Here is a 23869-nt window from a genome sequence, read left to right as displayed (position 1 = left end):
CTTACTATATCAGTTATACTTTGTTTTGAACCTGTGTTAGTGGTTTGCCATAGAGTTGGCAATACATAGTTCCAAACAATCCAAGCAAAAAAAAAAAAAAAAAAAATCCAACTCCATGTCATATGATACTACTGTAGGGGAGTGTGAGTACCTTATAATAATAACACAGTCATCTTTATTTCTTCCTGTCATGCCTTGTGTCATTGTCATTCAGTTCACATACACAGATCCATGCAAAACCAAGTACATTGTTGCTGTTACTGTTTCGAATAAACTGTTGTCTGTTAGATCAGTTAAGAATAAGGAGAATAAAATTTCTTTTACCTGCACTTTTTCCCCCCACGTATTCAGTGCCCTTCCTTCAGATCCAGATTTCTGTTCTCTATCATTTTCCTTCTCTCTAAAGAACTGCTTTTAACGTTTCTTGCAAATGAGATCTACTGGCAACAAATTCCCTCAGTTGTTGTTTGTCTGAGGAGGTTTTTATTTATTCATCTTTGAGGGATAATTTCGCAGGGTACAGAATTCTAAGTTGATGGGTTTTTCTTCTCAGCACTTTGAATATTTCTTTCTCTTCTTGCCTGCATGGTTTCTAAGATGTCAGATACAGTTCTTATCTTTGTTCCTCTATAGATAAGAAATTCCTCCCCCCACCCTTGGCCTGTTTCAGGAATTTGTTTTTGATTTACTATAATTTGAAAATTATAATAGGGGCGCCTGGGTGGCTCAGTTGGTTAAGCATCCAACTTCGGCTCAGGTCATGATCTCACGGTCCATGCGATCAAGCCCCACATCAGGCTCTGTGCTGACAGCTCAGAGCCTGGAGCCTGCTTTGGATTCTGTGTCTCCCTCTCTCTCTGCCCCTCCCCTGCTTGTGCTCTGTCCCTGTCTCTCAAGAATACATTAGAATAAGAATATGTAAAAGAATAGGTTTTCTTGTCATTGTCCTTCTTGTGTTGTCTGAACTTCCTAGATCTGTGGTTTGGTGTCTGACATTAATTTGGGGAAATTCTCAGGCATTATTGTTGCAAATATATGTGTTCCTTTCTCTCTTTCTTCCCCTTCTGATGACCCCATATGTTACACTTTTTGTAGCTGCCCCCACAGTCCTTATATTCAATTTTTTTTGAAGTTTATTTATTTATTTTGAGAGAGAAAGAGAGAAAACATGAGCCAGAGAGGGGCAGAGAGAAAGAGAGAGAGAGAGAGAGAGAGAGAGAGAGAGAGAGAGAATCCCAAGCAGGCTCCTTGCTGTATGAACCAAGAGATCATGAGCTGAGACTAAGAGTTGGATGCTTAACCGACTCAGCCACTCAGGCGCCCATGGATATTCTCTCTCTTTTTTTTTTTTTCCCCACTTCAGTCTTTGTTCTTTTTTCATTTTGGTTTTTGAGAATTCTGTTGATCTGCCTTGAGCTCAGAGATTGCTTCTTCATCCATGTCCAGTCTACTGATGAGCCTGTCAGAGGCATTCTCCATTTCTGTTAGTGTTTATATTTAGCATTTGGGGGGGGGGGATGAGTTTGGGGGAGGCTCATTCTTAGATTTCCATCTCTCTGTTTGCATTTTTCATCTGTTCTTGCATACTGTCTACTTTAGCCATTAGAGCCCTCCACATATTTTAAATTCCCAGTCTGATAAATCCAGCACGCTGCCATGTCTGGTCCTCAAGCTTGGTCCGTCCTCAGATTGAGTTTTTTTGTCACTTGGTATGTCTTGTAATTTTTCTCGATAGCCAGATGTGATGTGCTGAGCAAAAGGAACTGCTGAAAATAGGCCTTGAGTTACCTGGTGTTGAGGTGTGAGGACAGGGAAAGCATTCCAGAGTCCTGTGATTAGAGCTCAGTCTTTTAGTGACTCTGTGCCCCTGGACTGCAACCATTTTCTTAGTGTTTCCCTCCTTCCGTGGGTGGAACAGGATGGCTAAGTGGACTGAGGTTGGGTATTTCCCTTCTCAGGTTAGCTAGACTCTGGTAATACCCAAGCAGGTTAGAGTCTGGTTAACTGGTTTCCCCTGAGGGCAGGCCTTATTAAGAACGGAGTGTTCTGGCTGGTTTCACAATGCTGCTTTGTCCCCTCCCCATGCCAGAAACCACAGGAGATTTTTCTCCCATATTTACCGTGGGAACCTGGTTGAGCTCCTGGAGGTAAATCTCTCCGTGCCGTGGACCACCTGCTCCCGTCCCATGACTGGATCGCCCCCAAGCTCCTAATAGTCATCTGCCCTGAGCCTCCCGCAATCCGTCAGTTACCCTTCCGGTTTTCCTACAGTGCTGGCTCCTATGGCAGCCTCACACTGCAGGAAGCCACATCCCCCGTGTCGGCTTCCTGGTCCCTCCCAGTTCTGGGGGCAACACTTTCTTCTGTTATTCCCTCCCTTATGCATCCAAAAAGAGTTGTTGGTTTTTCAGTCTGTTCAAGCTTGTTACTTGCCGTGAGGCCAGAGTGGTGACTTTCCAAGCTCCTTACGTGCAGAAGAGGGAAACAGGAAGTTACTACATTGAAGCTCAAACCTGCTCTTTCGGCTTCTTACCACTAGGTTTACTGAGACATTTATATCATAGTATCTACAAGTAGACACTGAGCACAGAAAACACGGACTTCGTGCGGGGAGCCCAGGAGAAGTTAAACTGGAGGATATTGGTACAGTTTGATTGGTTCCATAACCTCACCTTCCAAGTCCAGATTCTCATCATATGTCGTGCTTCTTTCACATCTAACTCCTGTGTCCCCTTGATGAAAATGGAAATGATTACACTGTCTGGAAGCCTGAACTGTTAAAAAAAAAATGCTCCATTGGGGCTTTTAGCTTGGTGGTTGTGTCCGAAAAGGAGTTTAAACTTGGACATGAAAGGAGTCATCGGTGTTCTCTGTTCTTAGAGAGTGAAATACAAAGCAGTTTAGGAAATACCTACAGGTTGGGGTTCTCAGAAATCTACAAGTTTTACCACAGTTTCAGACTGCCTTAAACCCAGCTACCTACGCAACCTGCAAGGCTCAGCACAGTCGCTTGTCATCTCCCTCTCGTCTCTGCAGCCTGGACCGCAGGATTCGGGATGCAGGTGACGGGAAGGTGCCTCGTACAGTTGACAGAGTTGTTGGGCACCCTCGTTCTAAGCACATCACACACCTTGTTTGACATGTTTACTTTTTACACACCCGGAGAATTAGCAGGTGCTTGCATGACTGCGTTGTTTGTTTTAACAGGCTAAGAAGTGGGAGGTAGGTTAGACCCACACGATGATGCAATAGGAAAGTATCTAATTATTCCATTTTTGGCTCAGCGTTCAGTTTCAGTTAAAAGTGCTGATAGCAAGGCTCAACAAGTCCTGTAGCCTAGTACCCTTAGCATTGTCTGCCTGTGAGAAACCGGCTTGCTACCAAGCATGGCCGCGCGTTAGCCACTTGCGTGTAACATGTTCCATGTGGCTAGAATTTAGCAAAAGATCTCAGAGTTCCTGTAATGAGGCGTTACAGTGTGGACGCAGAAGGCTCTAAATGCCCCATATCTATTTCCGCACACTCAACGAGCCAACTTGGAATATTGTGTCTGCACATAGACTGTTCACAAGTAAACTCCTGAGAGCCAGACAGGTCATGGTTGTTTGGACTGGTATATTCATCCTGACGTGTCAGGGTGTAGGTTACGATTGGTCCTTGAACTGTCTTCATCGAGTGGAAGGAGCAAGGTTCAGGGTCCGGGAACTATCGCTACAAGTAGACATGGTCCAAGGCAGAGATTCGAGATCTGGGGTGACTAACTGTTTCTGTAAAGGGCCAGATAGTAAATACTTGAGGATTTATGGGCCATGTGATCTCTGCCGTAACCACTCAACTCTGCTCTCGCAGCGTGAAAACGGTCATAGATGATACGTAAACAGAAGCGTCTGGCTGCGTCTTGGTAAAATTTTGCTTACAAAAGCAGGTGGTGGACTGGGTTGGCCCATGGGCCATCATTTATCAGCCCCTGTCCTGGATCCCAGAACGTACACCACTGGGCTATGTGATCCTGACCTCATAGGAAAAGTAGTGGTAGTTTTCAGTTAACTGAACCAATACATATAACTTTCAGTACTCATAGCCAAGACTTCACTGTATTTGTATATAATGAATTTGTTGTCAGAAAGAAAAGCATTTTTCCTCACTGGCTGCTTTGGGTGCTAATCCGAATTGTTATTTACTTGTCATTTATACCCCACTTCCTTCCCAGAATAATTTGAGGTAAAGGCATGTATAGATTTTAGCTGTCAAAATAGAGATATAAAACCAAAACCACATGAAAAGGTCACACAAAACAACCTCTGAATATTCCATTTCCACCGGCCAACCCAAGCTAGTCATAGCTCAGCCATTTGAGGACTGAACGGTCTTTTGGACACCTCCTAAATTGAACACTGATACGCTCCATATTTTATCTTTCCTAGCATCGTTTCCTTTCTGAAAAAAAATGTCCCTCCACGTTTTATAGTGAATCTTGTACCAAAGGAAATGTTATTATCCGTCGTTTTTCTTCTGATTGAAGCACAAGCCAAGAACTGTTACACAACTGAGTGGGTACGTGGAAAGGACAGAGAAAATGAGAAGCTAAGGAAAACCTTGGTGGGCAAGCTACCTGTACAATACAGATTTTAGGGCTCTTCTGGAGCCAAGGGACTATTTCCAATCAGAGGCTCATCCTTGCTCTCCATGGAAAAGGAGTGTTGAATTACTTTAGAGTTTAGTGGTCGGAGGCCCTCTTACGAGGTGAACGGAGGAGTGAGGGTTTGGGCTGGCGGCAGGGAGGGATGACCTTTAGCAGGTGTCAGAACGTAGAAACAAAGCCAAGTGACTTGAAGGACTGGCAAGTGGAATTGTGTCCCCAAAGACAGTGCGGAAATAGGAAAGCTGGTCTATAGGAGTGCAATGAGTGTGTACAAATGACTCTAATGCAAGATCCTGGTTAATAGCAGATTCAACTCCTTAGCCAAGTGGCTGCAGAAGGTCATGTACAACCCAGGCCAGAAGGTCTGCTTACATCACTGGCATAGGAAGGTGTGACAGATGTGCTCATGCAGACCCTGGAGTTGGAGGAAATCGGGAAGTACTTCCCAAGAAAACATGGATACCAGGCGAGGATTCATTCACAAGCGAAGACCGAAGCAGCCAGGAACCTGGTAGTCCGATTAACAACAGCAGAGGGGAGTCCGAAGCAGGGTGTGGGCTGTATCAAGGACAGACCGGCCATGCTTGTGCCAGAAATGTAAGATGCGGCAGGGGGCTAGCTATGGCGAACACTAAATAAACGTAAGAAAAAAATTATAGATTTTTTATTTTAACGTTTACTTATTTTTGAGAGAGAGAGAGACAGAGCGTGAGCAGGGGTGGGGCAGAGAGCGAGAGGGAGACACAGAATCCGAAGCAGGATCCAGGCTCCGAGCTGTCAGCACAGAGTCCAATGTGGGGCTCTATCCCATGAGCCATGAGATCATGACCAGAGCTGAAGTGGGACGCTTAATGGACTGAGCCACCTTGGCGCCCCGAAGAAATAAATTCTATAATTGGCATCTGAGGACATGGTCGGTATCTGTCTTAAAGATGTTTTATCTGCTCTGTAAATTGAGAAGTAATTTTTGAGGTACCGAGCTGGTTCAGTCAGTTAAAAGTGCCTGACTCTTGATTTTGACCCATGATCCCAGGGTCTTGGGATCAAGCCTGAAGTCGGGCTCTGTGCTGACAGCGTGTGGAGCCTGCTTGGGATTCTCTCTCCCTCTCTCTGCTCCTCCCTGGCTCCTATTCTCTCTCTCTCTCTCTTTCCCTCCCCCCTCCCCCCCCAAAAAATAAATAAATAAACTTAAAAAAAAAGAATTTCCAACTTTCACTTCAATCCCTTCTCGTTCACTCTTGGTGAGACGGCAAGTTGGGGCAGCGTTTGGCCTCATCCATCAGGGTAACCAGCGTGGCATGCTATTTGACTCTGTATCTGTTCTTCTGTACTTTATCTTTTTTAAAAAAATGCACACTGTCAAGCTGGCAAAGATGTTTGTGCAAAGGTGATCGTTTTATTAAAGAACTAAAATGAGTTACAGAAAAAGAGTCCAGCTTTCAGAAGTTTTTGGATTTCAGTACCCCGTTTAAGGGGTTGCAGATCTGGTTATACAACTCTTTTAAGTTTGGCAGGGACAAACTGTGAAGTGGAAAAAGTAGATTTTAGGGTAGTGTGTACAGAATGATCTCCTTTTTTTTTTTTTTTTTTAGTTTTTTTAATGTTTATTTTTGAGACAGAGAGACTGACAGCATGAGAGGGGGGAGGAGCAGAGAGAGAAGGAGACCAAGAATCCGAAGCAGACTCCAGGCTCCGAGCGCTCAGCACAGAGCCCGACACGGGGCTCGAACTCACGGACCGCGAGATCATGACCTGAGCCGAAGTCGGACGCTTCACCGACCGAGCCACCCGGCAGTCCCAGATCCCCTTTCTTTGAAAGTAATAGTTGTCGATAAAAATATATGCACAGAAGATCTAGAACCATACACAAAATTATCTGTGGTCGTTATGGTGGGTGGACAGGTCGCAGTGTGTGAGAAAACAATCTGCCTCTTACAGTCAACGATAATAGAGAACCCCACCCTCTCTCCAGGGTCACAGACACTGGGGGAGCAGGAGGTAGAGACGGTTCTCAAGTAGTGGGTTCAGCTTGAGAAAAACATATCATTAGAAGGTAAAAGAGGTTGTCTTTTCATAACGATATAGGAGGCTCGTGTCATCATTATAGACGCTTACAGTTAAATGCCCGTCTAACTCAGGTGTATTCATTTATTCATTAGTGTCGCAAATACGCGTTGAGGGCTTACTGTGTGTGAGACACCGGGCAAGGCACTTGGGCCGTACAGCAGTGACAGGACAAAGGTGGCCTCCAGCATACAGCTAGAGGCTCAAGCAGACAGACCCAATTGTGACTAGGAAGCCAGATGAAGGTATTTTGTTTAAAAGGATGCCTAGCAGTGCCTAGTTCAGAGTGACAGCGCTTGGTATTACAGTGAAATTGCACACCCTCAAATGTGTTTGGGTTTTCTTTCTCTTCAGTTTTTTCCTTCATTTTACTCTCTGAGTTGTATGTTTAAAAATAGAGGTTTTTTTTTGAGGATGATTCGTGTTTCAACCAGGAAACCTCTAGGAAAGGTTGCCTGCCTGGTCTGTGACAACCACCCACATAACCATCAAGTGGCTTTCGTTTCTAATTGCATCCCTGTGTCCCAGGTTGGCACTGTGGCCCCTTGGTTTGCGCAAGGAAGAATCTCTAAACAATATGTTAATGCAGGTAGATGGGTAGAAAGACGGAGATAGGTAAATCTGCATATAGATCCATATGCCTGTATATATTTTTGCCACCTGTCCACTCAGATGTTTGTGTTTTCTTCCACAGAAAAAGCAAAGAACAAAAGACCTCTCTCGGGTGTTCCATTCTTACAATCCGTATGATCACAAGGTAAGAGAAGCATGTTATTCGTGTATTGGCTAGATGTCTTTCTGAACATGGAGCAGAAGTCTCACTAGTACATAGCGATTCTGAAGTACATTTTCCGGTTATGTTTACATTTCCATTTTAATTTGTCAACTCTTTATCTCTTCTAAAGAAATCAGAAAATCTTTATTTCCGAACTAATGTCATTCTATTTTATTCACATTAAAATGCAGTTGCATATTGTCACTGAAATCTCAAAGTCGATGGAAAGACAGATCTGGGGGCATTATTTATTTGGTTGGGGTTTTTTTTCCCCCTTCCAAACACTAAAGTGATGCACTTGACTTTTGAATTGGTAAAGATCGTTGAAATAGGAACTGCCGACTGTTGGTTTTCCATTGCTCCTGGTAGAAAGTTATTTCTTTCTAAATAAAATCCCCAACAATGAGCAGTATATCGCATAATATCTGAAATACCCACTGCCAAAAGTTTTGCCTTCTAGAAGACCAAATAGCGTCACAACTCTTCCGTGTTTGTGCCCCAGCTTTATAGACTCATGGCCAGTCTTGCTTGCTTCATTTATATCCCATGTTCTGCGCTCCCCATATTTGAAGAATTCCCGAATATCTTTTTACTTATAAGCATTTCACCATATAATGGTAAAAGATAAGGGCTCTTTAAAACACACACACACACACACACACACACACACACGCACACACACACACATTTAACTGTTTCTGAAGAAAATGCTCCACACCACATCATCACAGGGAAATATATTACAAGATTTCCGAGACTTGTGCACAACTTCTATTTCATGTAAGGTTCCAGTAAATCTGTTAATTCGAGGTGATTTCAGAAGCGAACAAAAAATTTGCACAGTTGAAATGCTAATATAAACTTAAATCCTTATCTATGAATTTACAAGGAGACATGTGGTGGGGATTTTTTAACTAGCCAAAATAAGTAGTGTGAAAACTATTTTCCTCAGTTGAGAATACGGGAGATGTCTGGATTCAGGAGGAAAAAATTGTGCCAGTTGTTCATAGAAGTTGAAAGATTTTCAGTAGCTTCTGGTGTTTCTATAGTGACCAGTTGACTTTAAGCACCAACAGTTTGTGAACGAGGTGTTTCTGCTTCATGTGACCATGGCAATATACGGTACTAAAAATTATATCATTTCAAATTACATTTTTCAAGTTAAACCAGTCGCTTTGCAGAATGTGGCACTTTGTTTGAAAGACATGGAGAGAGCTGGGAGTGCCTGACAAAGGGGAGAGAAGGTGCAGGCTGATAAGTAATACACCAGCAAAGGGAACGAGATTCCTGATGGGAAAGCTGCATTTTTTTTTTTTTTTTTAAGATGAAGCCATTTAACATCAATGTAGCAGTGGGTAAAGTTAACATTTAAGAACAATAAAAGGCTGTGACAAATCCGAGGTTTTGCCTGACTCGTCTGAATTTTGCCTACTTCTAACATTTTTTAGTTCACAGTGAAGGGAAATTCCATTATTCTTTTATTAGAGCTCTTAATGGAACTTCGCCATTTGCAGCCTCTACTGGCTTCCTCTTCATATCCTTTGTGGCATTGTATCAAAGTCACCTCAGATTATTTTGGCTTCCCTTGTGAAGACTTCATTCCTCTACAAATTAGTCACTGGGCAATGAGGAATTGAATATATAAATGCGAGATGGAGTGTTCCTTTTGATCTTTGCTTTCAGATCGGTAATAAATTATTGTAAGGAGCTAGGCTGCTTGATGAGTGATTTTTGAAGTTCCAGAGGTTTGGCCTGTTGGCATCCTGCTGTATTCTGCATGTGTAGTGACGGAAAAGGGGAAAGTTTCCAGGCGGCTCCTGCCCCTTACTTGCCGCCTCCCTTTTCTCTGGGCTCCATCCAGGGCAAGTCTACCCCGGTCACTTTTAACCTGGTCTCCTGTTGATGGGTGTTTACAAAGACTAGCATCACAGGGACTGAGTAACAGACACTGCTTTCTCAGTCTTAGAATGTACCTTTTTTCCCCACAAATAAAATACAAGGGGGTTGCCTTTCCAGTTACTTTGTCATTTTAATTACCCAGTTATATTCAAACAAATTAGCTTTCTAAGCAGATAGGTTTTAGCTAGAACAGTTTGTAAGATGTGGTTAAAGTTGGCTTAAACACCTCCTGTTTGGTGAGATTTCTGTAGCGATCTTTGGGTTAAATACATACATGCATTGTAAATGAAAGCTCGTATAAAATAAAATATAGGCTGTTTGCGATTCACTTTAAAAAAAAAAAGGCAAGGCAGGGGGTGGGTAGGGAGGGTACAATAAGATTGGCCATGTGTTGATGGTTATTGAAACTGAATGATGAGTTTATGGGGGCTCATCATGCTATTCTGTATATATTTTCTTTCTACATGTTTGAAATTTTCCTGGGAGTGAATTTTGTGGTATTCCTTTCCTCACTAGCTAGATTCCTTTTATTGTTAATTTTTCCCTTGATGTACATTTATACCAAAGTAGGAACACTAGGCGTTTCATTGGGTTCATCATGCTGAGGAAACTCAGCAATGCAGCTCATGTTCTAAAGTTGGCATGACTTCCTGGGGCTACATCCCAAATTATAGCGGGTCACCAAAATGATAGCCTTGCCCGCTAGAAACTGTTAAAACAGTTGTAATTACAAAGGGTAGTTAGTACAACTGTTCTGTTCTCAGTGAGTCAGTTACATTTGCTCTTCTCTCCTCCCCGCCCCCTGCCCTCCTCGACCCAACCCAGATTGCTCCTGCCTGACCCCAGACACCGGAAAGTCACCGGGTTAAACAAATGTGTTGTTTGAGTGAGGCCAGGTGCATTTCTTAATCATACTCTGAAGCCATTGTTCAGGTTGTAAATGGTCAGTTGGTTTTCTCTTAAATGCTGTTGCAGAAACTAACAAAATTTAGAGCAAAATGTACACTCAGAATGAGTCTTAAGGAAAATACCTCATTTATTTTTTATACTCTTAAGACAAATTTTTCTGGAGACTGGAAGAATTTCATTTTGGACTATTAGCTCTGGTTCCATATCCATTTTTAGAAATTGTTTTTAGTTCTTCTAATGCAGACATATAAAAAGGCTTAACCAAAGCTAAATCCCACTCATCTGTCCTAATAAAAGGGGACACTGGTAAAGACAGTCCAAAGTGGCAGGTAACCTGATTGCATTTTGTGCATCGGATGCTGTCCACTGTTATTTTAATAAGCCACGTAATAAACATAGCTTGTAATTTCTGAAAACACCTCATACTACTTACCAGGAAAGGTTACAGGTCCGGAGGCCTTCCAGGTCACTGAAGTTGAATTTTTTCTTTGGATAAGTTATGGATAAGTAGAGTAGGCTATAATCAGAACACTTTTCATTAAAACTGCATAGTACCATGTGCTTTCTGTCTTTGGCCTGAAAAAAGTATTGCCATGCATATATAAGATCTCTCTCTCTCTCTCTCTCTCTCTCTCTCTCTCTGTATTTCCTTCCTTTTTTCTTGTTAGATTTTATCAGAGTTATGTGTTCAGGGGGAATGTCTAAGTTTATTACCTAAACACAGATGTTTATAAAGTGCTAATGTAAAAAGCTATCAAAAAATACGAAAATGCGTGGAAAGAAAAAGTACAAAATTCTGTTTAAGTCTGTAGTGGTTTTTAACATCTGCATAGTTGAGTAAGTTTCTAAACATAGTTAATCTGCATAAATTAATATGCATTCCACCATTAAAAGTGAGTCTTTAACAGATTACCACTATTACAGTTTGTGTATTTTGCGAAGTGGGCATCTCATGTGCTTTTAGTGACTATAATTATTTTAATAATTACCTACACGTATAAACATGAATGAATAGGCACACATGAGAAGAAACATTATTATAAAGCCATGTTGGTGGAATAAGCTTTTGTTTTTTCTTTCTTTCTTTCTTTTTTGGTGACTAGTGTTATTTCTACAGACACAGATGTATATCAGTTAAACTATAAACAAATTCATATGTGCCCCCAAAATGGCTTTGTATGAATACGCTTGATGAGTTAGCGTATGAGTAGATAGAAAACAAACATTAGTGCTTGCTTCAGCCAGAGGCCTTTTGTGCAGGCTTCTCTGCTCTGTAAAACCCAGCTCAGAATCTGCAAAGTCCGCCAGTCAGGACTGTCAAAATCCATGTTTAGTTCTCTCTCCTCACCACATTACTTCTTCAAGTCCCCCTGCCCCCCATCCACACACAGTCCACTTTTAAAAAGACTATTTCCAACAAATATAGATGTCTGGTTTCCCAAATCACCGTCAGCCCTAGCAGCAGTTACAAAGGGGGTGGTTATTGCTTCAAGAAGTCAGAGCTCCACTGAAACGTGGCGGCATAGTAAAAATGAAGGCCGGGACAAGGCCATAAAGACGCTAGGTCATTAACAAAGGAACTCTAAGAAGTGCAGCTGCCCAAGACCACTTAACTTGGACCCAGACACCCAAAGATCCCTGCACATTTTAGTAGTCCCAGAGTAAAACAATCAGGCCTAAAGTACATCAAGAAGCAGATGTTTTAAAATAGTAGAGATGTGTGTAGTCTATTTTTAGAAATAGTGGTATTTTAGGGGTAAATATTATTTATCTTGAAAACTCTTTGGAAAGCTGGTTTCTAAAGGTTGGGCAAATGAAGTATTACTATAGAAGGTGGCTTAACAACAGAGAAGTAGGAAAAGAGTGGTTAAACGTGTGTTGGTAGTTGGGTTGAAGGACCAAACAAATGTGTTGTGAGCGGGAAAAATGAGGGTAGAATCCATATTCCACCCCCCCAATCACTTATTTATATAATTAGCTCCTGTAAAAATATTAAAGGGTAAGGTATTTTTATCTTAACGATTATGCGAGGCGTGACTTGAATGGAATAATTGTCAGTAATGTATCAGTACAATGCCTCTTTAAGGACAATATCAAATATACAAAAAAGTACTGTCACCTATTTGCACAACCCCCACGTCCTGAGACTGCCTTAAGAACTGCTGTTAATGCAAAGACATCTGGGAACTCACGTCGACTCCTGTACAGTGAAATAGTGTTTAATAAAAAGTGTGAAATGTCCGTGGCTTCATGTGGACAGAAGCGTACAGCAAACATTTATCTTCAGAGTCTTGGGTGGGGGGCGGGGGGGAGTCTTGGGTTCAACCGCGATCCTTTCCTTCTTCCCTAAGAGACTGTTAGTCTCTGTGACGTCAAGTTTTTGTAAATGCACATAACCTACCTGAAACAAAAGGGACAGTTTCACTTTAGAAATGCTGTGTTGGTTTACATTTCTCCATCCATCAGATTTGTCTAGTGACTGAAGGTCACAAAAGTCACTTTCCCCAGCTCTTTATGTCTGAAGAATGGTGGCCATTTGACTCGGTCCCGAGGCAGCTACAGTATTGGCACGGCTTCATCATCCCCTGTGCTTTCAGTACCATAATGTAGCAACAGAGTGCTTTGAGTGGTTCTTCTAGAGAGGGAGATGTGAATTTGGATCATTGCCTGCTGGCCCTGTTGAGCTTTGAGCTATCTGCTGTCTGGAAATAGCATATTCAGTTTTTAATGGATACGGCACTCTATGATAGCCAGATTTTCATGGCACATGCGGATAAAGAAACAAGTTATTGATTTGGCATGTTTATGCCATGCTTAAAACAGTTCTCCGCAGCAGATTGTCCAAAGCCATTTGTGCACTTAACTCTCTTCCCCATCTTTGGCAAAGACTAAAAAATGTTTTAAAAGTAATTTTAGGGATGTTGCTAAATATCAGGAACAATGGGATACACGTCTAATTGATCGCGTTGCCTTATTGTGGTTACACGTGCCGCTCTTAAAACCGTGCTCAGGTTCTGGCCTTGAAGCCCAGGGAAGCGAGCACGTCGGTAAATAGGAAAACCATTTTCCTCGGCTCCAGAAACTCCAGTCCGAAGCCAAATGACGAACTCAGCCTCAAAATAATGGACGTAACTAAAGAGCTCTCTTGGTATAAAATCTGTGCTTCCGTTTGTTAAAATGTCTCTCCTCTCAAGGTGATCGTGTAATTGTTACCAGAGACGCATGCAGAGTTCAGCTGGTTTTTTTACTTCAACAGTCAACATCCCTGGCTACCCCGTTGCTTCCTGATCTGTGCCAACCTGACCCAGAAGCATTTTCCTGGTTTTTAACCCTCCTCAGCGTGTGATTCAAGCCGAGTAACTCATCATGTTTCCTCGAGCCTACCTTTACCACTGAACCTTTGTGTTTCTCTCTTTTCCTCTTAAAGTGACATTAGATCTAAAAGTCAAATGGTTTTTTTTAACACGTTAGTTTACGTTGTTACTCGGCAGGGATGGGTAGTATGGAAGCGTGTGTAAATGGCAGAGATTTTAATGTTGCTAAAATGATATAGCCACCACCCGATGGATGTCAGAATTCTGATTTGCCAGTCACCTCACCCCGAAGTTTGGCAAAGAGAATGGAATCTCAGTGGACCTATTTGGTTGGTGGTGTGGTTACGACTATGATTATGATTACTACTCAACTATTTAGAGCACACCCTGTAACTGGCGCTCTCCTCATAGCTTTACACACACATAACTCACTTACTCCTCATACCTTCTGATTATCCTGTTTTACAGTTGGCGAAACTGAGACGTGGAGAGATTAAGTGATTGCTCAAGGTCACGTAGCTAGTAAGTTACAGAATAGTCTAGCTCCAGGGTCCAGGGCCATCACCCCTGCACCACAAGTAGCTGAAAAGCCACAGTGTAAGATGCTCTGATAAAAGGCAGATTGACGGCTCAAGCTCAAGGTCAAACTGGGCCTTCTTACCTGCCTCTCTCCTCTGTTCCCAGTCTAAATTTAAAGGTCAACTCTGGGACTGCCTGGGTGGCTCAGTCAGTTAAGTGTCCATCTCTCAATTTCGGCTCAGGTCATGATTTCGCCGTTCATGAGATCGAGCCCTACGTTGGGCTTTGCGCTGACAGTGCAGAGCATGCTTGGGATTCTCTCTCTCCCTCTCTCTCTCTGCCCCTCCCCTGCTTGCACTCTCTCTTTCTCAAAATAAATAGGTAAACTCTGTGTAGAAATAGATGTGTAAGAAGGAATAAGAGACAGAAGACAGAAGTGGGGGAGACCAATGACCTCCTTGTAAAGCAGCCAAGCCTGTCCTAAAAACCACCACCTTCACCTTCACTCTCTCCCCACTCCCCCAACCTCCCACGCACCTGATTCAGGTACCATCAGCCTGGGGCAAAGTCATCCTGAATAAAGCTGGACATCAGAGACTTAGCGGATTGGGCACTGCCTGCACTCCGTTTCTCATAGAGCCCGTCCAACTTGCTTTCTTGCCTGACTCCTCCCTATGGGCGTGGGGGCTGGGCAGATAGGCCTCACAGGGGTTCTGGCCAAAGGCTTTGGAACTCTTTAGGACCAGTACGGCGAGTGTCCATGCCAGAGAAACAGGGCAAGTCAGATTCTAAATCACTTGAGAAAGGCGGAGGAGAAAATCAACTGAAATCCTGACGCGTAGAAATAGGAAGACGGCAGCAAGGCAGCTTAGAAGCAGGTAAACGCTGTCCTGTCCCATTTATCAAGACATCGGCTGGCATTTGTGACTTCCTTCCACGGGCAGGTGGAGTCATGGGCAGAAAATGGAAACCCCTCCACCTCTCCACCCAAACATGCTCAGAAATGTTAGTAACTGGGGAAGAGCAAAGTTCATAATGAAATCCTTTGCCAACATTCAGTATAAAAGTATCGATAAAAAATAACCAAAAGAAGATCTACATAGTGGATCTGTGTAGATGGTGGTTACTGTGTTTTCAACGTATTTATCAAACCTAAAAATACCTCCTAAAAACCTAAAAGTTTGTACTGCCGTTGGTTGTATCCTGCCTCCATGATACTTACTAGCATCAGGAAGAGACGAGGACAAGGCAGGGCCAGGAATCATGTTGTCCCAAGGGCTGGGGCACGGTACTGCCCTTGCCTCCCCCAGCCCCACTGGTCACCGCCTCTTGTCCCCTGTCATCAGTGTTTGTACCCTGCCCCAACCATGTTCTGTGTCTTGTCGCTGCTGTGCACTGTCATCTACCAACCTTTCCCACCCCCACCAGGACGGCACGCTATTCACTTGATACATTGGGGCTACCAGAGTCAGCAAATGAAAATACAGGACCCCCAGTTAAATTTGAGTTTCAGATAAACCGTGAGTACTTTTTTCTAATACAGATGTGTCTCAGGCAATATGTGGGATGTATTTTTATTAAAAATGTATTCATTTATCTGAAATTTATATGCAGCTAGGTATCCTCTTTTTATCTGGCAACCCAGGTTGCAGGTATATGACACATTTCGCTTTGGCAAATTGAGATAGAAAGGTAGAAAGAAAAGAAAACCCAAAATGGAACGGAATTTAAAAGAATTATTTTAAAACCTCCGGTGCGTGTGTGTGACGGGCGTGGGGAAATGTTTGCTCCTGTTCCTCATCCCATCCTTGTTGTGTCACATGCCTGGTCTACTCTCAGAGGCTGACACCTATGTGAGATAGACTTTTGCCAACATTTACCATTTTAATTAAGAAGATGCAGCTCACCAGGGGCACCTGGGTGGTGCATTCGGTTAACTACCTGACATCTGATCTCGGCTCAAGTCATGATCTCACGGTTTGTGAATTCGAGCCCCACGTCAGGCTCTGGGCTGATGGTGCAGAGCCTGCTTGGGATTTTGTTTCTCCTTTTCTCTGCTCCTCCCCCACTTGTGCTCTCTAGCTCTCTCTCAAAATAAATAAAAAATTTAAAAAAAAACAGAAGATAAAACATGCCAGAGGAGAGGTGGGCGGAGGGGGGGCGGGGATGGGGGAAATAGATGATGGGGATTAAGAGGGGCACTTGTTGTGACGAGCACCGGGTGATGTATGGAAGTTTTGAATCACTCTCTTGTACTCCTGAAACTAATATCACACTGTACATTAGCTCACTGGAATTTAAATAAAAAAAGAAGGTAAAACAACTTACTCATTTGACCTTAGTTCTCTAAAATCTTGTAACAACGTTTTAACCTGGGAAATCTGGAAAATAGTGTGGAAGACACAAACAGAAGTTAAATTAAAAACTGCCCATACCTTTTGCCCCCCACCCTGAAAAGCACACTTTGTTTCTCAGCGATACATTTAAAAAAATTATTTAATGTTTTATTTGTTTTTGAGAGAGGGACAGAACATGAGCAGGGTGGGGCGGGGGGGGGGGAGCAGAGAGAGAAGGAGACAGAGAATCGGAAGCAGGCTCCAGGCTCCGAGCTATCAGCACAGAGCCTGACATGGGGCTCAAACCCATGAACTGTGAGATCGTGACCTGAGCCGAAGTCAGATGCTTAGCTGATTAAGCCACCCAGGCACCCCTCTCAGCAATACATTTCATCATAAAATCTAATTAATGACTTCTTTGTAGCTGAAGTTATTTTTATTGAAATGTACCAAGAAACATTAATGCTAGTGATGTTCACAGCAACCAGTGTAGGCATTCACTAGAGAAATGAGGAAGCTGTTACTGCCTTTTTTTTTTTCTTTAGCTCTACTGCTCAAGTTTTAAGACTGTCGGGAGTCCCGTGATTGGTGGGCTGTGGGTTGATACCGTTTTTGGAATGAGCTCCCCAGGCCTGGCCTGTGTCTTCCTCAGCACATTATTTCAGTGGCTGAAAGGCCCCAGTGTGTGTGCCTCTCCTATGATTACCAACCTGCAGTACAGATTCTGACTTGCACAATTTCCAGAATTTTGTTGCCAAAGAATAGTGAAATGCAAGTGTTTCCACAGGCCAATAATTCATCCTCTCAGGGGTTTTTGTGCAAGATTAAGGAGACAGGATTACAGTTAGGATTTGCAGTGCTTTTTCAGTGTATACATTAACACTCTTATCTTGAAGTTGGAAGACTAGAATGTTAGCATCTGGGAAAAAAAATAAGATAACCAGCTTCTCCTAATGACTGTTAATATTTTCCACTATTCAACACTACCTCTGGGTGCCTTTCAGAATTCCGGAGGTATTTTAAATGCACACGTGTCAAATAAAAATAAAGGAATTTTAAAAACCCAAATTCTTTTTAATTTACCCCCATTGATATGTGGAACATACATGGGTAAGAAAGGAGAATATTCCACGTTTAATTACTGTAAGGTATAATAATCTAGCTACTGTGCATAGAACAGATCTCTCCAATTCACTTTAGGATGTTTTTCTTTTAAAGAGGGATGCTTTTTTAATTTTTAATGTTTATTTTTTTGTAGAGAGACAGTGTGTGTGTGTGTGTGTGTGTGTGTGTGTGTGTGTGTGTGTGCGTGCACACACACACACGCAGAGGAGGGCCAGAGAGAGAGGGAGAGAGAGAGAATCCCAGGCAGGCTCTGTGCCATCAACACGGGGCTGTACGCAGGGCTCAAACCCATGACTTGTGAGATCATGACCTGAGTCGAAATCAAGAGTCTGGACACTTAACCCACTGAGCCACCCAGGCACCTGTAAAGGGGGATGATTTTAAAGCTGCTTGTTTGACTTTACTCTTGATTTTTTATTTCTTATCAACACTTTCTTCTTCAGATTTAGTTTAAAAGTTTCAGTTGGTGTATTTAAGGTTTTATTTTTTTTTTTTTTTTTTTTTTTTTTATTTTTTGGGACAGAGAGAGACAGAGCATGAACGGGGGAGGGGCAGAGAGAGAGGGAGACACAGAATCGGAAACAGGCTCCAGGCTCCGAGCCATCAGCCCAGAGCCTGACGCGGGGCTCGAACTCACGGACCGCGAGATCGTGACCTGGCTGAAGTCGGACGCTTAACCGACTGCGCCACCCAGGCGCCCCGGTGTATTTAAGGTTTTAAAGTGCCTTTCCCCTCAGCACTATGCCTGCCTGGGGCATTCTGACGTTCCCCTGGTTTGTGCAGTGTCTCTTGTGCAAGCTGATTATCTTCCTCTGTCCAATTCTTTGTGCTTCTATTTTCTTACCACTCTACTTTTTCGCTTCTCCACACAATGTGCTAGATATTCTTGCCTTTTTCCCTCTATTATGTTTCTGTTGGGGGTATAATTCTTGGGATCTTCAACATGGTGCGTTCTGGTCCTTTCCTGCCATTGACGATAGTAATGTGACAACTCAGCACGGGGGTCTGGCATCTCTTCATGTCTCCCTAAACCATGGGGCTGGGCAAGCCTTTATGGCTCTTGTAATCCTGCCACGCCCCATCCCACCTCTACCTCTATAGGTAAGGAAGAGGCTCCTTTGTCCTGTAGGATTCATCCTTCCAAACCCAGTTTACTTTCACCTTCTTTGCATCTTTTCCGACACACACAGGAAATCGTCCTCATGCTTCCACTCTGACGCACGTGTGCTTTGATTATTTGATTTGCTGTGCTCTTAGAATCCAGTTCCATTCAGTAAATGGGAGTTTTTCCCTAGGGGACAGGCACAGTAATGGGGGTAAGATGCTTCTTATCCAACAGGGCAGTAGAGAGAGATGGTCACAAATACTGCACTTAATTACTTTGCCCTGTTACATATTTACCATTGACACAACCCTTCCACTCTACTATGCTGTGACTATCATAGGACAGGGATCATGCCTTGTTGGTTTTTTTTCGCCTCTCCAGGAAAAGGCCCTGAAATATGGGCTAGAACTTAATGTGTTGCATACATGAAGTATGTATATTTTACTTTTCTTTTGATCTGCATACCATAACTATGCAAAGCACTTACTTATCGACCCACAGAAAATGCAGGGTTAAAACCCAGTCTCTAAACTCCCAGTTTGACACTTTGTCCATGTCACTACATAATTGGAACGTTCCGAGTAGTAATGGCCACAGTTGTGGGAGAATGTACTAAGTTTTTTCTTGGTTTTTAATTATAAAATTGATAATAAAATGCTTAATACTGTATTCAAAGAAAGCCTTCCTCCTAACCCTTACAGACCCCTGTTCCCCTCTCCAGAAGCAACCACTGTTTCTGGTTTTATGTGTATATTTCTAGAGTTACTTTTGTGCATATAAGCACATGCCTACCTGTGTGTTTTTGTGTAGATACATGCTTTTTTAAATTCAAATGTTAACGTACTACAAATTCTTATGTTTCTTTTTGCACTTGATAACCTATCTTGGAGATAATTTCAATCAGTACTTAAAAAGCTGCCTTGTTCCTTTTTTAAAAAAAATAAATGTATCTATTCTATACCAGATGTTGGCCACATTTAACTAGACTCTTACTGATGGATCTTTGGGTGGCTTCTGATCTTTTGATCTTACAGGCAGTGCCGCAGTGTATAATCTCACAAACATGTCACTTCATGTATGTATAAATATTAACTGGCTGATAAATTGCTAGAAATAGAATGGCTGTATCATACCTAGGTGTGTACATTTTAAATCATGGTAGGAATTGCAAGATACCCACTAAACAAGATGTTCCAGACTACATTTCCATCAACAACGTAAAACAGTGTTTCCTCACACCCTCCCCTGTATACTATGTCAGCTGACATTTAAAATCTGTTCCTCTTAGGGAAAAAGTGGTATCTTACTATAGTTTTCATTTGTATTTCTCTTTTGAGTGTAGCTACTTAGTTGTCAGAAATAGTCACAAAAAAAGAATAATTTGGTTTTTGATTTTGCATATTTCTACACTCAAAACTTTATTTATTTTTAATTAATTTATTTTTGGGAGAGTGCAAAAGGGGGAGAGGCAGACAGTGGGGGACAGAAGATCTGAAGCTCTGTGCTGACAGCCTGTGGGGCTCGAACTCACAAGCCACGAGCTCATGACCTGAGCCAAAATCGGTCACCCAACCAACTGAGCCACCCAGGTGCCCCTACATTCAAAACTTTTAAATTCTAACTCCTATACCTACCAGCAGTAGGACCTTGCCAAGATACTTCAGTTTTTTTTTTTTACCTCTGTTTCCTGTGTAAAATGAGCATAAAACTGTAAAACTATTAATTTTAAGACTTGCCATTAATTTATAGAACGCTCAGAAAGGAAAGAGGCATCGCCCATTATAATGTTGAGACACCATTGATTAGAAGACACTTCTCAAACTGAGAGATGCTAAAATGTAAAGAAATGTGCAGTTTGAAATTAGTGAAATTTGCCTGTACCTGCTTTATAGGACTGTCGTAAGGGTGAAATGGAAGGCTTCTAGAAGAGTACCCAGTACCCAGTAAGTGCCTAATAAGTGGGCATTCTCAATAACTCGTCCTCTTGTCATTATTGTTGTTGATGCAAATTTAAAGTCACTAGAATGTAAGAGGGATTTTGTCCGTTTTATCTAAATCTTTTTCTTCAATACCTACAACAATGCTTGGTACAGGGGAGGCACTCTGTAAATATTTGTTGATTGAAGAAATTAACCTGTTTTCTCCTCCAAAACTCCTGCAGAAGTATACGTAGAAATCTTAATTTTTCCTGAGTAGCAGGTGCCGTGGCTGTTGATCTCAGGGTTCTGTGGTCTTTTACTTCCTTCTACCTACCCCCATATTCGCTCACACCTCCAGACCTTATCACAGACATATGATTTCATCAAAAAACAAAACAAAACCCTGAGCCACATGGCGCTTGGTGTAAAGCACCGACCTTTATTTATAAAACCAAAAACCTTGAATAGAAAGGAATCTAAATTGAGGATATTGTTGGTATAGTTTTGTTTTTTTTTTTTTTTCCTAAACACTAGTCAAAGTGTACTTCATGTAATCTGTATAGGTTCCTAATAAAAATCTGAGATTTGTGTAAGTCCTACATTTTAGAGTTTGCATTTTAGAAATACAATATACTGGGGCACCTGGGTGGTTCAGCTGGTTAAACATCCAGCTCTAGATTTCTGCTTAGGTCATGATCTCTTGGTTCCTGAGATCAGGCCCCACGGTACCGGCCCTGTCCTGACAACATAGAACTTGCTTGGGATTCTCTCTTTCTCCCTCTCTCTGCCCCTCCACACTCGCGTGCGCATGCGTGCACTATCTTTCTCTTTCTCAAAAAATAAATAAACTTAAAAAGAATACAATATAATGTTTTTACAACCGATTTACAGTATATCCACTACAGAAAGAGTAAAGAAGTTAGACCTGTTATTTTGAAAGTACCATATTTTTTTTTGTTTACTTATTTAATATGAGAGAGAGAGAGGTACAGGCAGAGAAAGAGGGAAAGATAGAATCCCAAGCAGGCCCTGCGCTGCCAGTGCAGAGCCCAATGTGGGGCTCAAACTCACAAACCCTGAGATCATGACCTGAGCCAAAATCAAGAGTCAGATGCTTAACTTACTGAGCCACCCAGGAGCCCCCAAAATACTGTATTTTCTTAAATTGAGCATGAGTCCTGTGCAAAGCCTTTTCTTCCTCCAGGCTATAAAGATGTGAACCTCAGGATCCTGAAGTCTTCATTATGACATAAAGTAGATATCCTTTACACTGTGCTTTTTTGAAAAAAAATTTAACATTTATTTATTTTTTGAGAGGGAAAGTTAGAATGGCAGCTGGGTCAGGGCAGAGAGAGAAGGAGACACAGAATCTGAAGCAGGCTCCAGGCTCTGAGCTGTCAGCACAGAGCCCAACGCAGGGCACAAACCCATAAACCATGAAATCGTGACATGAGCCAGTCAGATGTTTAATCAGCTGAGCCACCCAGGTGCCCCTGCTTTTTTGAATTTTAATATTTTCTCATTCCAGACGGATTAATCTGATAGACTTAGCTTTATTTAACTTGGTTACTGGAATTAGAATATTTTCATGCAGCATAGGTCTGTTTTAACCCTTCCAGAATTTAAAATGTAATATTGATTTAGTCACTTTTAAAAGGGAGATGTGGGGGTGCCTGGGTGGCTCAGTTGGTTGAGTGTCCAACTCTTGATCTCAGCTCGGGTCTTGATCTCAGGGTCATGGGTTCGGGCCCCACATTGGGGCCTTAATAAAATAATAATAATTAAAACTTTTAAAAAGGGAAATGTGAAATACAGACCTTGAAAATGTGTTTTTATCAATATTTGTATGTACATGTATGTATATTAGATATATAAACAGATGCAGATAGATGTGTGCATGCCACGGCTAAAATAAAACCTCTGGCTAATATCAAGATTAGCTGGGATAACCTAATTCTCCACAAATAGCCCATGTTTTCCGGGTGATAGTATTTTCCCACCTTATTACTGGCCTTAAAATTCTTTAAATGGTTTCAAGTGTAGTCAGAAATTAAATGTGGGCGTTTTTACCGTAAATTGAGTCGATAGCGTCCGAGGCAAGAGTCTTGTGGAAAATTCAGTGTATGCGCTAACTTGGTGCAGCGCGTCCCTGCTCCGGGGCCCCCTGTGGAAGGAACAGAAGCACTCTTGCTCTTGTCCTAGAAAGCCCACATATATCACAGACCCGTCCGTCTGCTGATGAGCGCATCGGACTTCCCAGTCCCTCCTCTCTCACCTACTTGAAGAAGATAAGGCCAGAACCTGAAAGTTTGCTCACCGAAACTGAGGCAAACTTAATATCTCTACCAAATACTGTCACAATCTTCAGGGAGGCTTAGAGCAGCAGGATATCATTCACTCTGTGCCCCAGCAGGTCCGCAGCTGCTAACACCCCAGGTCTGTCTATCAGCGACACCTCTGGAGGCCTGATCAGTGATTCAGCATTCCCTTTTGGTACTCGATGGGCTTCAACAAACATTGACCGGTTTTCCCTTTAGTCCCGACATGCACATGTACTCATTTTTAAATAAAGACGAATGGTTTCAACTCATGGATGGAAAGTCTTATTCAAATTAAGTATTCATAGTAACAAATTTTGAATATGTAACAGACGTGCGTTTCAAACTTCCCTTGAGGATTGCAAAAACGCTTACCTGAGTTTATAATTTCATAGTATCCGGGTAAGAAGTTCCTAACGCTATACGTGCATGTGAGTGTATGATCTCTACCAGGGTTCCTCACCCCTTCCCAGCCTGCCCCTTCCAGCTTCTCTGGATTGCTTCTCACACCAGGGTTCTGTTCCTCGAGCACCTGTGGCCCCGCCCCTGCATCCCAGATGTCCAGGCAGCGGACTCCGGGGCACTGCCTTTTGGGTGGTGCCTCCGCAGCGTGGGACTGTGCGGGACTGGTCCTCTTCTCTTTACGACCTTGATGCATATGAACACATCCTTCCAGCTTCTCCCTCTCCCTTCACCCGCTACTTTTGGTTGGTCGTATTTTTCCAGATCTATGTGTGTGATTCACCTAGATGGGACCTCATCGTCTTCGCTGCAGCTGCCCCGGGGCAGCTCTGGCCTTTTGCTGCTGGATCTCTTCCTCTGTCTGGGCGGACTTCTCTGTTTCCATCCTCACTGTCCTCCCAAACCCCAGTCCATTCTCCCACCGCTTTGCTGGGAGTATTTGCAAGATGCAGTGCACGTTGTGTTAATCCCCCATGCAAAGT

At 42.6% G+C, this 23869-nt stretch overlaps 1 protein-coding gene and 1 long non-coding RNA gene across 8 annotated transcripts in view; both read left to right on the top strand.

Annotated features, from left to right (window-relative positions):
- Positions 1-23869, top strand: part of CDKAL1 (CDK5 regulatory subunit associated protein 1 like 1) — a 711422-nt gene that overhangs the window by 531159 nt on the left and 156394 nt on the right. For all 7 annotated transcript variants that reach the window (XM_058732865.1, XM_058732859.1, XM_058732860.1 and 4 more), the window contains one exon: positions 7401-7463. In XM_058732865.1, coding sequence (XP_058588848.1) covers positions 7401-7463 — 63 coding nt within the window. The remainder of the gene's footprint in view (positions 1-7400; positions 7464-23869) is intronic.
- LOC131513715 (uncharacterized) lies at positions 17803-19653 on the top strand. The gene is made up of 2 exons (XR_009262742.1): positions 17803-18060; positions 18297-19653. It is a non-coding gene; the product is annotated as an uncharacterized LOC131513715 (long non-coding RNA).

The sequence above is a fragment of the Neofelis nebulosa genome, chromosome 6 (assembly GCF_028018385.1).
Source record: "Neofelis nebulosa isolate mNeoNeb1 chromosome 6, mNeoNeb1.pri, whole genome shotgun sequence".
NCBI classification, from domain to species: domain Eukaryota; kingdom Metazoa; phylum Chordata; class Mammalia; order Carnivora; family Felidae; genus Neofelis; species Neofelis nebulosa.
This window is presented reverse-complemented; position numbering and strand designations above follow the sequence as displayed.